The sequence below is a fragment of the Eptesicus fuscus genome, chromosome 4 (assembly GCF_027574615.1).
Source record: "Eptesicus fuscus isolate TK198812 chromosome 4, DD_ASM_mEF_20220401, whole genome shotgun sequence".
Classification (NCBI taxonomy): Eukaryota; Metazoa; Chordata; class Mammalia; order Chiroptera; family Vespertilionidae; genus Eptesicus; species Eptesicus fuscus.
Genome location: NC_072476.1, coordinates 74271900 through 74288707, shown reverse-complemented (window position 1 = coordinate 74288707; position 16808 = coordinate 74271900). Strand labels below are relative to the sequence as shown.

General features: G+C 42.1%; 1 protein-coding gene across 2 annotated transcripts in view; it reads left to right on the top strand.

Moving 5' to 3' along the window:
- ARHGEF28 (Rho guanine nucleotide exchange factor 28) overlaps window positions 1-16808 on the top strand; it is a 263760-nt gene that overhangs the window by 224625 nt on the left and 22327 nt on the right. For both annotated transcript variants that reach the window (XM_008161933.3, XM_008161934.3), the window contains 5 exons: window positions 399-499; window positions 3289-3327; window positions 3425-3472; window positions 7813-8298; window positions 9867-10167. In XM_008161933.3, the coding sequence (XP_008160155.3) occupies window positions 399-499; window positions 3289-3327; window positions 3425-3472; window positions 7813-8298; window positions 9867-10167 (975 nt within the window). The remainder of the gene's footprint in view (window positions 1-398; window positions 500-3288; window positions 3328-3424; window positions 3473-7812; window positions 8299-9866; window positions 10168-16808) is intronic.

Sequence of the window (16808 nt, the reverse complement as noted above, 5' to 3'; positions counted from 1 at the left end):
CCTGGCTCTGCCCCACGGTGCCTGTTTTCAACGTCACCCTCCCCAGGCGGCTTTTTCCTATTCAGTGCGAGTGAGACGGAGAGCCTGCCTTCCCGGGGTCACCACCATCACACGAACACCTCTCTGCAAGAAAAGAAGAAAAACAAAACGATGGGTGATAACGGATGCCCTTGGTCAGCTTGGTACCCGTTAGCCTGTAAGCTCCCTGAGGGCAGGGTCTCGGCGTTGCTCTGCGCTATTTTAGCGATTCTAGCACCTCCTGTGAGAGTATGCAATACGTGTGATCTCATGGTGTGTGTTAATTGGAAATGTGGGCCAGCTGTGTACAAAAGAGCCCAGTCCACTGGCTGATGTGTGACGATGTCCTTTTTGTTTCTGTCTCAACGGCACCCTTCCAGCACTAGTCACAGAAGGGACAGGAGGAAGAGGCTGTGGGGATGTGGATCCCGGGACCCAGGGTGTGGGAGCCGACTTGGCGGTCTCTGATGCAGGGGAGAAGGTATTGTGAACCGATTTGCTAGTAAATGGTACCGGTTACTTTGTGTAATAAAATAACCTCAGGTCCTGGTCTGTCCACGGCCCCAAGTGGTATGAACGTGTTTTCCTGAATTGTTCTCAAGTTCAATATTTATATTTAAACTTTCTAACTTATTTCTCCTTAAAATGTTCTTGCTCTTCCTATATCATGTAGGTGTAAACAAAGAAACACTTGAAAAGTTATTAAAAAGATTGAAAACTCCAGTGTTTATTTGTGTGTCTTCTGGTCTCCCTTTCACTTTCCGCGCTGAAGCCTCTAGCTTTTCACCACTACATTCAGCAGCTCTTGACCAAGGGATGTTCCCAGGCATCGGGGCCTTTATGCCACCAGGTGGCACTAAAGTGGCAGAAATAATTTTTATTTTGGAATCTTCTTTCCTTCCTTCCTTCCTTCCTTCCTTCCTTCCTTCCTTCCTTCCTTCCTCCCTTTTTCTTTTTCTGCCTGGGGCCTCTTCTTTTCTGACATCCTACCCACGTAAGTTATACACTCTCTTTTAAAAATTAAATGTGGGAAACTTCCTATTAACTTCAAATGAAACTGAGATGTCAGAAATAGAGAGGGACTAAGACGATGACTGTAGGAGGTGGCTAGTGGGCCTCCCCAGGATTGTCTGGGCCTGAGAGTTTAGTTTTATCTAAAATCGAATGAGGTACACTGCCAAATATCAATGTGTGTCAATGTGGGAAAATGACATGCCAGATCTTTATATATGTAACATTTTTATATAGCATATATATTTTGTATAAATACACAAATGGCTGAGAACCCAAATCCAAAGGTATTTTTAAAGATGGCCGTGGTTGTTTAAAACTTCACAGGCCAAAATGAAAATAGGAATGCAGTATTTTACTCCTCTCATTCTGACTGCATGCTTTCTAACATTTCTTTTTAAAATGTTCTGCTTTCCATCCTTTTCAGTGGGGACTTCCCTTTTAAGTCTGTAGCTCCCAACTGCTTTTACGTTGTTAGAGAAAGGAAGGGGAGGGTTTGAACACTGATAGTTTTCTCTTGATGGAAAGCTGTGGTGGCTGGGTCCCACCCTTGAAGTCTTTTCCTTCCATGATTCAGTAACAGGTAAGTGAGATGAAGTGTCTAGATTCCTCTTAGCATAAACTTATCTGAAAAATTTGCCATTAATAAGGTATTTTGATAAACTAAATGAGCTGACAGGGCTGGATCACTTAAAATCAAACTTTAAAAAAATGTACAATGTCTAGTTTATAATTAGAGACCTTAATTAGGTAAGGTTTAAAAAATTTTTTTTTCTAAAAGAATTTTTAAACATTACAAAATACCTTGTAAATCACCACCTGCAGTTCTGCACATTGACCACAAGGTGGCGCACCAACTCCATTAAAAAGATGATGTTAAACATTCCGGTATCAAACCTCGCGTGGTTCTTGGAAATAAATAACCACATGTTGCATAATTCATTTCTATGTTTCTAATTTTTATAGAATATAAAAACTGTATATCGAGCTATCATTTCATTACAAAAACCATGGAGTGTGGAGCAAGGACAGAACCAGGAATGCAGAGAGAATTCCAAAACTCACTACAGAAGGGCGGTTCTTCGCCCGTTATCTTCCAGAGGGTTGGGAACAGATCTCCTGACTAAACTTCATCCCCTTCTCCGTCCTTTGGCCTTCCCCTGTTAGAGGTGCTGGTGAATGACGACATCTTTAACTGGCTGTGGGGGAAGAGGTCTAGCTAGGTCATCACCAGCCTGAACTATTGATTTTAACAAGCCCAACGTTACCTGAGCACCAACAGCTGACTGTTTCTTGTAGTTTCAGTTTAAAGCTGCTCCGACAAGAGCAATGGGAGACTGTAGGCTCTTGGAGAGCAGGAATCTGATGACCTTTCATAACATAAAGTGTGACTACATACTGGGTATCCATATCTATTTATAGAATGGAGTGAGTGTCCATTTCATACCAGGCAGGTATGTGGATATAGCCTTGAATACACAGGTGAAACCTTGCTATTCATTGCCTGACCTTCTAGTGAGAAAAGACAGACAATAAATGAATAGACAAATGTTCCATTCAACTCTGGAAACCAGAAACCCTCATTATCCACGTGTGCCCTTCATGTGTGGGTAGAGAGACCCCATCCCCAGGGGCAGGTGGTCCCTCGTTGTGTCATTCATGGCCTCTGCTGTAGTGGTTCTACTGAGGCAGGCATGGAGGGCCCAGGGAACTCGGAGAGGTAGGATCTGGAGCAGGTCAGCTAAGGGCTCGCCTTTGAGCCACCTCCGGGTCCGGTTCCTTCTGCCCACTACTGGCTGTTGGGCTCTGTGAATCTCAAACATTGAGACAGGCAGCTAGAGACCAGGCATGATGCTCTCCAGCTTCCAAATCTGGATCCAGGATGCTAGGGGCCAGTTTGGTCTGGGAGACAACTTCCCTCGGGCACAAGAGAGCTCGATTTACAGTGGTTTTTTGCAGGCAAAGCTTGTCTCTTACCTAGAGTGTGCAGTGTTTCCTTGCCATCATCCCTTGTAGTTTTAGGGAATGGTTGGGCGGAAGGATGGCTTGCATCCCAAATACCAAGTTTGCGCAGACGGGGCTTTCACTACGCGATTGTTAGTTCTCTAGGCTTTGATTTCTGGGGGGCGATGGAGTCACCATAGAAGAGCTCAGAGAGAGTGAAGTGATTTACCCGAGGCCATACATTTGGGAACACTACAGAGCAGCTTTTCAAAAGTGGAGTGATTATTCATTTTCTTATGCTTTTGTATATTTTAGGAGGACTATAGAAGTTTTCCAGGTTCCTCTCAGTCAGAGGTGAGTTATGCATACCTTAAACACACCGCCATCCTCTCTTCTTTTGTGGATATAAATGCTTTTTCCAGAATTTGACACTTAGGATCTTATTTTTCAGATTATACAAGCGATACAGAATTTAACCCGTCTCTTATACAGCCTTCAGGTAACTACGCGCCTCTAATGTTTGACCCTGTGAATGTTTCTCTCAATGCACTTCACTTTATTTGATGATTCCCAGACTTTAACAACTAGAACATTTGTGAGGTAGTGAATGATCTTACAAGAGTGCCAACCCCCCACTCTAACTCAGTGAGGTGTGTTGGACTTCACCTGGTTTTGTCATCACAGGGCAACACCACTACTACATTTTATACCATTCTCTTCTGAAACCATAAAACAGTCCATATCTTAAAAAAAAAAAATACTGATGACTATGACCTGGCTTGAAGTCTACAGTGAAACTCTTAGGTGAGTGTAGCAGACTTCACATTTTCTGCTGAAAACTTAAATTCACACCTAAACATTTTTCACTTCCACATGTTGGCCTTAGGCCTTTAGAGCAGTTAAATAATTCATATGCTGCTCGTTCTTTGATTTGTTCATCCACCCAACATGTACAGAGTGCTCTCGCTGTGCTGGCACACGAAGGCAGAAGGACCACTGAGCCTGCTGTCCGGTGAAGTACCGTCTGTCCAGGAAGGACAGACATAGCATCCTGCTTGCGTTTAGGATTATAGGTTTGGATGGTCTCTTAGGGCACACACAAGAAAGGCTGAATGCACCTAATTGCTTAATTTGTGAATTAAAAATATTTTAGAATGACATAAAAGCAATGGTTGTATTGTACATAAATTTGTAGAATAATTTGTAGGATACAAATAAAATAACTTGTGATTCTACGGGGAGAATTACTAATGTCATGTTGGTATATATCTCTCCTGTTTCTTAGAATCATTTCACACAGAGTCTTGCGACATGTACCTTTCTGTGTCATCAGCGATTGTTCTATAGCACAGTTTATATGGTTACATAATGTTCCAGTCTATTAAAGCTGTTTACCCAGTTCCTCATAATTAATACTTTTGTATTAATAACACTCTAGTATTATCCTTATACACTAATTTCTTTGAAGATATCTGAGTGTTTCCTTAGGGAAATTACTGGAACATTTTTATTTTAGTTTTTTAATAGATTTTGTCAAAGTAATTAATCGATACCCCTCTCTACTTCTCAATTTGAAAATCGGTCAACGTATCAGATTATCTTAACTTGTTTGGATGACTCTTAAGCTTGAACATTTTTTCCTACTGGTTTATTACCAGTCATACTTCCTATCTCATAGCTGTTGAATATGAAAATAAAATAAAATTGTCTGATTTTAAGTTTTCACCAGAAAACAAAAATAAAGTCATGCTACATTTGACTTTTTCTTATTTGTACTTCAACTGCATCAAGACTTCTTTCTCTCATGTTCCTTTGATCATCTACCAATTCTTGCTCTGTGCCACTGTCTTAATTATTCAAGTTTTGGATTACATTTACATATATGACAGTGCCAGTTTCCCCTTATTACTTTCTATGCTTATCTGTATGTTTTTTTTCATAAAGAATTTTTGAATGACTAACAAGTTTTTTTCTTTCTACTGAGACTGTTTAATTAAAATCTCATTATACAGGGTGGGGCAAAAGTAGGTTTACCGTTCTGAGTACTCAAAACAGAGTTTATTCTTGTATTATTATTTATTCATTCTTGGATTATTTTCCATACAAACCTACCTTTGTCCCACCCTGTATTTATGAATTCAATTGTGGAGAATTGGCAATTTTGCAATGATTAGTCCTCAAGTCTTTGAACATGTTAGTCATCTCTTATTTCATGCTCTGCTGGGAAGCTTTGAGATTATCTTCCTGTAGGTACTGTTTGTTTGTTTTTCTGCTAAGTTTATTTCTAGATGTTTGTCTCGTTGTCCCTATTGTGAAAGGAATATTTTTTTTTATGCTTCCCCAGTGGTGGTTGCTGATATGAAGGGTCTTGATTTTTATATGTTTATTTTGTAACTGGCCACTCATTGAACCTTATATTTTAATAGTTTTTCTGTTGATTCTTTGGAATATTCCAGATAGGAAGTAAAAATGTGAAAGTAATGTTATTATGGCTATTTTTCAGTAATTATATCAGTTTTACATTCCTGGCTTGCTGCTTTGGCTAGATTGAACTTCTGAAACTGTATTAAGTAATAGTGGGAATAGTGAGCATCCTCGTCTTGTTCCAGATTTAGTGGGACTGCCTTTACTGTCTTACATTAGGCATGCTGGTTTGGGGTAGATGTTCTTAGAGATTGCATTTATCATGTAAAACAAATATTCTTTATTCTCCATTTTAACTGAGAGGGGATATAGTCAGAGTATGTATCCTCATTAACTTTGGGGAGATAAGAACATTGAGTATCCTGGCGTGTGTTGCCTGATGAAAACACAAAGTCATATCTCTTCTTTTCAACTTTGAATGCAGCCAGCCCTCTGTGGGTTCAAGGTTCAGAAGATCCAGGTGACCTAAATGGCCTAATCTTTGCAACTCATTAGGTTAAAGCAACATAGGATTCTCCTAACCAAAGCTTTTGAGCTGGTCTCAGGATGCGGGTTCTGAGAGATTTCTGTTCGTGGCACAGACATCTCTTGTGAAGCTGAGTTTCTTATGCATGCTTGAAGTTTATACATAAACATTTTTGGATCACATGAAAATGAAGTTTGGTGCTTGTATTAGGAGAGTGGCGTTAGATGAGATATTGGCAAAGCAGGAAGGCAAGGCCACAGAGTCACTCCAGCAAAGAGAAGTTTGGAGAAGCGAACTAAAGTTGAATTTCCCTAAAGTTGAAAAGCAAGTGCTGTTCTCTGTCCTAATTATCAATGTCAACGTTAAGTGTGAAAATGAATGCAATCCCATCTTCAAATTCTACCTCTCTGCTAAGAAGAAAATGTTCCTATCCGAAATGTAAGTAGATGTGAGGAATGGTAGCACTTAGTAGTCTAATTGCAGCCCTTACATGAGAGTTATCATTGCTTATGGTGGTTTTGACATGCAAAATATTGGATTTTTGTTTGTTTTACTGTACTGATGCCTGAGATTTGTTAGAATTAAATGGTGATGTACAGGCTACAGTTTGCCCACCAGGTCCTCAGAGTCCTGAGTGGCTTATTATCTCATACTTAAAGATCAAAGTAACCAGTACCTATTCTCAGTGATCACTGTTCTCTTTGTAATAACTTCTAAAATACATTAATCAAAGATTTGTGTGAATTTGAAATTTTAAGAATTCTTTTCAAATGTAAAAACATGAATTTTATTTCAAAAGACCCCAGTGAATACATTTTTGAATCTTATTCCAAGATAAGTACCAATTTAAAATATACCTTACTCTTTTAACCTTCAAAAGTATGGGAAACTGCTGATCTAACAAAGAACTAATGGTCAAATCCCCGTCTTCCCAGCATCTGTTACATGGACAGTTTTAAAAATTCTTAGGAAAGAAAAATGTGAACTTATCCCTAAAAGAGTAATAATTTCTCATAATGAGTCAAAACACACACACATACCCAGTATGTGGCCATTTCCAATTAGTCCCCTCTGTGCTTCTTTGCACTTTAAGTGGGAACTTTTAAAATGAAAAGCTTCCAAGGGTATTCACGGGTATTTTTTTTTTTTTCTCCCGTGGAATCCTTCCAAATCTTGGCAGTTACTTCCTGTGATGTGGCCAAAGTTTTCACAGGCAGATACCGTAACTCAAGATGTTTTTTTTTAATCTAGTTGGTAATATCCTCTGGGCTTTAGAGTATCTGTGTTTCCTTAACCGTTCCAGCTTCCTGTTAGCAACTGTTGAACCAATGAATTTCAGCTTAATGCATGGCCTTCCTGCTATCATACAAAGAAAGAACAGTAACGAGGCTAACGTGACCACCTACATACCCTAACTATATCAACTGCTATTCCTGGGCATTGTACTAGAAAAAGGTTATTTACCGGAAAGTCTGCAAGTGGTCGAGTTTTATTTTTATGTCTTCATATATGTCATGTAGCTTAAGTAACCTCTGGCTCGAGACTCAAGTAAAAGATACTACTGGGTTTATAGAGATTCTTAGATTCTTAACTTCTCGTGAATTCTGAGGGAGCGTGAGATTCAGAACAGGAAGGCAGCGTCCTGTGAATGGATGCACTGAGTTCTTACTCAGAAATATTATCCAAAAGCCAGCAACAAAGCCCACTTCCGGAAGCAGGGGGTGCCTGTTGCTTCTGTGCTTTGTTCTGCTGTGTATCACGTCCCAGGTCCTGCCCCTGGGAAGTGGAGACGAGCCTATCTGAGCGCCAAGGCTGTGCTTTGGGGGTCACGGAGCAGAAGTACAGCGATAGCAGGAGAGCACAATCCGGCCGGCCTTTGGTGTGGAGAGGTAGTGCCCACCCAAGAGCAGACAACACGGCAGCTTTCCCTCTCCCTCTCCGCCCCACAGGCTGCCTTGACCATCCAGGACAGCCACATCGAGATCCACAGGCTGCTGCTCCAGCCGCCGGACTGCCCGTCCCCGGGCCCCTCCTTCCGAGGCAGCCCCTTCCAGGACCCGGACAAGCACCGCAGCCTGGAGAAGCGGCGGGAGGAGCTGGCCGACATCCCCAAGCTCCAGCGCCAGTTCCAGCAGGACCAGCGGCGCTGGCAGCGCAGGTGCGACCAGCAGCGGCGGGAGCAGGAGGCCCGGGAGAGCTGGCTGCACGAGCGCGAGCGGGAGTGCCAGTCGCAGGAGGAGCAGCTGCGCCGGAGCCGCGGGGAGCTGGACCTGCAGCTGCAGGAGTACCTGCAGAACCTGGAGCAGCTGAGGGCGGGCCAGCGCCTGGTGGAGAGGGAGCGGGGCAGGATGCGCGCCCAGCAGAGCCTGCTGAGCGGCTGGAAGCACAGCCGGCAGAGCAGCCTTCCCGCGGCCTTCTCTCCGGGAAACGCGGAGGTACGGGGGATCTTCGGCGCTTGCCAAGGCGGTGTGGAGGGCAGCCGCTTCGGGGACAGGCTCACTCGCCCTCCTGTCTCTTTGCTTCTTGTGTAAGCGCTCACGAGAGCGATTCAACATGCAGAAGCTGGGAACTTCCCCAGACAGTGCACATGCGTCTTGATGTGACACAGGGGCATGGGGAAGGCCTTGGTCCTGTGGGATCATGGGCGCAGTGCAGATGGAGGCGCCCTTCCCCAAGGGAGTGAACGCAGAATCGCGCTGTCCCAGCAAGAGGAGGTGTGTCCTGGAGGCACCCCACCTGGAGCATGCTGATTTCCTTAGCGGGAGGCCCCCCTTCATAGGGTCTGGTCTTAGCCTTGTTTGCAGGTTTACCTGTTAGTGGATCCGTTAGCTGTTAATGTGCAGTATAGGTCCAGAATTTAGCAAGTGTAACACTATTCTCTTTTCCCATGCTTATGCTCCTTTTGTCATGTTGACCTAGTCCCATGGTCGGCAAACTGCAGCTCGCGAGCCACATGCGGCTCTTTGGCCCCTTGAGTGTGGCTCTTCCACAAAATACCACGGCCTGGGCGAGTCTATTTTGAAGACGTGGCATTAGAAGAAGCTTAAGTTTAAAAAATTTGGCTCTCAAAAGAAATTTCAATCGTTGTACTGTTGATATTTGGCTCTGTTGACTAATGAGTTTGCCAACCACTGACCGAGTCAATTCAAAATCCCTTTCACTCATAATGGTTAACAGGAGTCTACTAGCTAATGACTGGGCAGAATAGAGCTTTCCCGAAGATTCTGTGTTCCACGTGCACCCTCTCTAACCATGCTTGGCAATTCCGTTTGTCCCAGGAGTTTGCTTTTCTGTGTTGTGTGCAAATCTATGCTTTTTTTTTTTTATTGATAGTATGTAACACTGTAAAAGTTGATACGCTTATAAGAGAGGTCTGCTGTATCTGACCTTCCTTTCAAGTAGGCTAAATTACATTTATTGCGAATACATGTGTGCCTGAATACGTTTTCAGCTTTTTTATTTAACAAGAGTTAAATAAAATGCTGCTCTCTCTTAAAATAAAGTGGAAACATTTGAATGGCAGAGAGCACTACTGCTTGTGTGTGTGTTGTTAAGCCCCATCTTACTGATTTGAGAGAGAGAGGGGAGGGGGAGAGAGAGAGAAACATTGATGTGAGAGGGAAACATCAATCCGTTGCCCCCCACGTACAGCCCGATTGGAGATGGAACCCACAGCCCAGGTATATGCCCTGACCTGGAATCAGACCCGGCAGCCTTTTGGTGTACAGAATGATGCTCCAGCCCACTGAGCCACCTGGCCAGGGCTGGGGTTTTTTGTTTGTTTGTCTGTTTTGTTTTTTTAAAGATATGCTGGGCATAGTGAATTGAAGTTTTTGGGACTAGCTCATTAAAGAAGGGCTGGAAGGAAGGAACCAAGGGTAATGTTCTTCTTGATTCACTCTTATTAAAATGTTGACTGCTAAATGCTATTAGGAATAAATACTTTATAAAACGTGTTCAAATGCCTGGAGAAATTATTGGTTGTTTTTATTTTCTCACACAGGTAATGGAACTTAATCGATCTGAGAGTTTACACTATGAAAATTCACTCTTCATCAACGATGCTTTAGTACAAATGTCACTTAACACTTTCGACAAACCGACTCCACCAGCCATCCACCAGGACGCCACTTACCCCCCCAGGATATCTAACTCTGACTCGGAAAGGACTAGTGAAAATCAGGTAGACCTCAAGACGGATGTTTCTCAGCCCACGGGAGAAAACCATGAACTATGGACAGCCACTGAGTCCTGTCATCAGACAGCCCCCCTCCACCAAAGCAGCGAGGATTCTTGTCAAAATGGTAATTAACACTTTAAGCATCATCTGTATGGTTTCAACAAGAGGCTGTGCCTCTCACTGGTTGGCTCTTCTTAGAGCAAATCAAAGTGAGGCCCCAGAATGGGAATAAATTGGTGCAGATGAGCTGGCGTTTGTGGCATAAACTTTTCTGGGGAAGCCTGGGGACTGCCACCACTGTGAGTAACAAGAAGCTAGGCCATGTTTGCAGGGCTTACAGGAGGCCAGCCAGATGCTAGGACCAGACAGGGTTTTCAGGCCTGTGGGTTAAATGATAACTTTCTCTTTCTCTTAAGAGTGAAGCAACTTGATATCTATTCCTCACTGTAGATCCCATCACATCCAGATACACATACTTGTTGACTCTCAGAAATGAAAGATATGGACAGGGTTTGTGGTAGGACTTTATTGTCTATCAGGGCAATTCCCTGTAACGTTAGTGAAATCTGTATTGCTATTAAACGTCCAACATGAAGCTGGTAACATCATTTGTCATTGTAAAAAAAAAAAAAAAAAAGGTGTTGTGTCGCCATAAGTACCTCGTAATAACACAATTTGCTAATCCCATTAAAGCATTTGCCAAATATCAGTGAAAGGCAGCTCAGGTTACCAACTCCACATGAATCCAAAAGATTTAAATCTGAGTGTGTTATAAATTGTTTTCCGTGGGATATGAGGTAGGGAATGAGAAGAACTTGAAACCTCTCTACCAAAAAACAGATGGCACGCAATAGAATAAACAAATGGTTGGCCACATGGATGTGAACGGAATCACTGACAGCAACATGTTTCAGAAACATAAAACCAGCAGCAGTGCAGAGATCTTCAGAACGAGGCACAGGCTGGTATCCATGCCTGATACAGATTCTTAGTTTGTCAGGGGGATAACTTTTTAGCACGGGAAAGTTTTAAAGCTTCTTCGAATTATTATTACTAATCCAAAGGATGTTGATTTGTAGGAGTGGATCATTCTTTATAGTCACTGCTACAACATTCTTATTTCTTGCCAGCATATAGGAGCGAGTTAAATATTGCTTTAAAATATCACTGCAAATATTTTTTTAAATAAAAAATATACAATGGAATATTCATTGGGACCAAATAAAATGAAGAGTCAGAAAGAATTTATTACTTTGCAACTTGAGGGCGATGGTGACCACACTGCAGAATGCCTTTTCTAGGTCCATGTTGCTTGGCTGCTTTGACTCATTAACTTGCTGTTTCCAGTGCCTCCGATGATTTTGTCGGTGGGGTTTTGCATACTGGCGGCGGCATAATTCAAAAACTCAGTTTGAGTTAAACCACATTCAGCTTTTGTTTAAAAGAAGAATTTCTCTCATGCTTTTTGTGTATCTCCCATCTTTTTCTATGGCTTGTGCTTCAAACTAGAAAGCTTTAAACATTTGGCAGCACACTTGCAGGAGATAGAAAATGTACTAAGGAAATAAACAGTGATTATACACAAAACCAGGCCTCCACATGCTCGGAATTAAACGTAGCCGAGGGAAATGCTGAGAAAAAGCACTTATGCTTCAGATATTGTGTGTCCCATGTAGGGCCAAGGACACTCGGGCCATTGACAGAGGAGAAGCATCAACTTTGGCCTAAATCTCTCGGGGAAATCCTGGTGTGTGTAAGCAGGGATTAGATCAGAAATGCAGTGTGTGCTGTTAAGCGCCCGGAGTTTTGCAACTAGTTGAAAAACCCCTATTTATATTTGTTTACTTAAGCGTGATAAGCAGTTCCTGGAGCAGAGAAAAGAAAGTCAGAGATAAGGAGGTGATAGGGAAGTGGAATGAAAATTGGATATATATTCTTCAGGGGCTTGTCAGGGCCAGATAAAATTGTTCGAACCTCGCCAGAGCCTTCACAGCTCATATAATTGAAAGTAGCACACAATAATCCCCCGATGTTGGTCTTCCTCGACCCTGCAGGGCTCTCCCTGCATCGTCCTGGGGCGGCGCTGGGCTGGGAGAAGCAGGCCCAGGCTGTGCTGGCATCAAGGACAGCGCAGTGCCACCATCCCTGCTCTCACACCTGGCTGCCGAGTCTTTGGGTGAGTGGTCCCCACTCGTGAGGACCCAGAGCTCACCGTGTTCAGGCTAACAAAATCTGTCTCTCCTGTTCCTGCCGGTGTTTTTGTTAAATGTGCATTTAAGCATGATCCGATTAACGCCGCACTGAAGAGCTCATCTGTAGGCCGGCCCTACGGTCAGCTGTCCCCAGGCGACGCCTTAAAGACTGGCTTGCTCTGCTGTTTGGTCCAGCACTTGGTGCACATGAGCAGCTCAGCTCAGTGGAGATGTGAATTTCTGGAACAGGATGAGCCAAATGGAAAAGTTTGCCTGTAAATAAAATTCTCAAATGCGTTTAGCTGTCACCTAGACTGGAGTTTTCATCGGTCTGTTCAACCCAGCCTCGCCAGACGTTTCACTGAGCTCCGCGTGCTCTGGTTGTGACTGGCTTCTGAATTGCTCTGTCACCACCATGACCAACAGGTGACACTAACCTTCAAGCACTGCGCTAAGGTGTCACATGGAGAGACTCATTTCCCACAGCGGTCCTCTGCGATGGTTCTGTGATGATCTCCATTTGAGAGGGGAAACCGAGGTACAGAGAGGGTCAGTGACTGTCCAAGGTCACCCAGCTAGTAAGTAGCAGAGCCAGAGATGAACCTGGGGAAGACGGGGGCTCTGGAGTCCATGCTCTTAATCATTCCCCTGTAAGCTGTTGATTTCTAGAAGGCTGTTTGGAATTAGACGTTTTAGAGAAGCTGGAGTAGAAATAGAATACATCGGGTTGTAAAGCCTAGCAGGATGTTCAAGATTAAGAGCTGGGGGTGGTTGTTTTCTTTCTCTCCCTCCCTTTAATATTAGCATTTGGAAAATCTAAGTCTTTGGGATTGCCGTGGGCAATGCTTGCATGGGTTCTGAGCACCTTCAGACACCATAAATACCCGTTAGCTTCACTGCCAGGAAGACACCTTCTCGTAAGCATAGTTTCTCTAAGGATGCCTAATGATAGCCCCATGCTACTTGTATATATTTTTTGAGGTAGCACTTGGGAGAACTTTACTTTGCAGTTTTGGAAGCTGTTTCATGAACAAAATTCTTGGATGTTTGAATATGATACCCAAATTGGAATTTGGTTTTATTTATAGAGGGAGGGATGGTTAGTTTAAGAACTTAATCTGCACTCCTCTGAGGGACACTAGCCAAGAGTCCAGAAAAGGTGACATTTTTGAACAACGTAGTCCCTGTGGGACAATTGCTATGTAATTGCCCCCATGAAATGCTCAACTGTATTACTCTTCTTAAAGGCAAAACAAAGAAAGAAACACTTTATTCCTATGAGGTTTTGTTTTTTTTTCCTTCTAGCTTTAGAATTCTAGAACTATTTACTCAATGCATCTATTAGTTTATGATGTTTGCCTTTTTCATTCATCAACAGAGAAAACACTTCATGGTATGAAAATTAATCTGAAATCTTCTTATTCCCCATTTTCAATTATATTTTTATCTGTACCTCAATTTTTGCAGGCTACCTGAAATGTTTCTCTTCAATGTAAAGCATTATGGTTTCACCATGCATATGATACAATTTAAATTAAGAGCCAAATTTTATGAGTTAGTCATGTAGATATTGTAAAAAGGTAATAACTTTATGTTTGAATTCCAAAAGAGTGTTTCCCTTTGCTACATATTAGAATTTAGTGCCCATCAAAATATTTTCAAAATTCAAAGCATTTTATTCAGAATATTTCATCTTGGCAATGATTTTTTAAAAAATACAGACAGCTGTGTTGAACTCTAAAGGACTATTTTTTACATATGGAAAGAAAATAGAAAATTTCCCAATAAAAAGCAATGTTGTAGTTAGCATTTAAGTAAGTCTTTAAGAAGTGAGTATATGATAATTTCTAATGTTTTGCAACTATTCCATAATTCAGAAATGGCACTGTATTTATGTGGAAAGGAGCTTTGCCAAAGACCTTTAGGCAATTTCCCATAAAACTGAAATTGGCATTAGGTACTGTCAGCTTCAGTGACAAAGGTGTATTTGACAAGAAGGCTGTATGAGTTTGCTGGGGCTGCCATAATAATGTACCACAGACTGGGAAGCTTAAACAACAGAAATTCATTTCCTCACAGTTCTGGAGGTTGGAAGTCTGAGGTTGAGGTTTTCTTCTCTCTGGCTTCAATGGTCTTTCCCATGCATGTCTGTGTCCTAATTGCATCTTCTTCTAAGAATACCAGACCTGTTGGATTAGGGCCTTCCCTAATGACCTTAATGAGCTCTTTGAAGGCTCTGTCTCCAAATACATTTTGAGGTCATGGGGGTTAGGATTTCAATATATGAAGTGGGGAGTGGGGGCATACTTTAACCCTTACCATAGGATAAAATGATTGTAATTTTTTTTCATTGCAATATTTTTAGGTGTCATGAAGGCTTTGATTATTTATAAATATACCAAAGTTGAACTATAATTTACCTATATTGTGAGCTTTTTTGACTTGGCTAGAAAAGTGAGTTGAACTTTATTTTTTAAAAATGGCATAACAGTGAAATTGTGGTAAACATATGTCTATATGTTTATAGATATAGGTGTCTGTTATCAAGCCTATGTCAACTCATAGGAATTAGGGCAGCAAGTATTGAGTCTGCAGATTCATTAGGATGCATTTCCAAACCAAGGCCTTAATTAGGAGCTTTGGGAATTTTGAGCTCTCTTTATGATCAGGGAGGATATTAGATGCCTTTATATTGGATTGCTTAAAAGAAACCAGAGCTGAAGGGTTGGAAACATTCATTTTGACAACAAATTATTATTTAGATATATTTATGGGAGTTTGTAGAAGTCAAAATTGGGAAATCATTGGGCAACTCTTTATCTTCTACAATCTTGACTAAAATTTTGGGTAACATTTTAAAGGAAACCGTAATATTGCTTGCTCTCAGCAATCTACGTCTTGACAAGAGTATAAAGGATTAGGCTCAAAGGCTTACTTTTAATCTTTCTCACTGACTAGTGTAGATGACTGACTTTCTCCTTTTGCAGATTTTGTACCAGGAGAGGGAAACATGCCATTTGCTTGTAGAGCCTGGTGAGCCACTGGTGCTGCCTGCCAACTTCCTGATTGCATAGTTCTCTGGGGGCAGATTGACTGTGTGAGCCAACTGGGCCAGGGCCATCCCGCCTAGCGCACAGAGCCCAGGACACAGCAGGAGAGCAAACCAGCAGGTGGGTGGATTCAGAGGCAGCCAGCCAGCCATGTGGCTGCCTGTTCCTCCCCACCCTGGGCTCCAGTTTGGTTTGAACAAACTGCTGAAGTGGGAGTCCACTGAGTACAAAAGATTCCAGAGGTTAGGCCTGGCCTTGGGTTATCCTTAGCTTAAAACATGAAAAAAAAAAAATAAAAAATATATATATAATAAAACACTCACACACACACTTGTACATATACACACATATATGCCATCTATGGGCCACCTATTCTGCTCTACTACAGTGTGGCTTTTATTCTCAAAGTGATTAAGGGTTGGGTCTGGAAGGAGGGAGGTTTGTAACTATTTACATACCAAACATACCTAAAGGATGAGGCATGCTCCTGTCAGTCTCAATGACTTGTGGGATAGTGATTCAAAACTGGTAAAGGAAGCATCACCCTGTCCATGGATCAAAATCTGGGGACTGTCTCCTTCCTCACCCTTTGTCCACCCAGCCATGGAGATTGTATTTTGAGGGCTTGATTAAAATGTGGAGTGTTCAGCTGAGGACTGTTATTTTACATTTCCCGATGAAGAATGTGACCATCTGGTTCAGAGAGTGGCAAACTTTTTCTTAAAGGACCGCATGGTGAATATTTTAGTCTTGTTGGGCCATGAAGTCCTTCTTGCATATAGTCAACTCTGCCATGTAGCTCGAAAGCAACCATGGACAGTGTGTGAAGAATGCGATGGGCTGTGTTCCGGTGAAACTTCATGGATTAAAACAGGTGGTCTAACTTTGTTTTTCTCCACTTAAATTGAGGTTATAGTCCTCCTGGTTTGGGAAGCATTTCTTATTAGCACTTATCGTAATTGGAATTAATTGCATGTGTAATAATTTACGTAATGTCTGTCTGCCCCACAATAGAATCAGCTATGAGGGTAGAAAACTCCGTGTGTCTTCTTTAATTGCTCCATCACAAGCACCAAGCACAGTGTTTGGCATGTAATGAACATTTGATAAATATTTAGGACATGAATGAAGGATAAGGTTTGCATACTTTGGCAGAAATGAAAGCAACTATGAGCTTGTGCCACACAGCTTGACTTTACTGAGGCATTGGAAGAGGTCAAGCAAAGCTAGTAGAGCTATGGGGTGTGATGGTTGTTCATATGGGCCGGCTGGACAAGTGCCTCAGGCAGGCTAGCTCCCTGAATCAAGTGAGTTTCAAACTTTTGTAAGATGAGTGTATGTTAAATGGAGTTCTTTGTTTGTTTGTTTTTGACATTCTGTATTATTTTGTATTAGTTTCAGGTGTACAGCATAGGGATCAGATAGTTATATAATTTATGAAGTGATCCCCCTGATAATTCTAATACCCCCCTGACACCATACATAGTATTCCCTATGCTGTGCTTTACATCCCCATGACTATT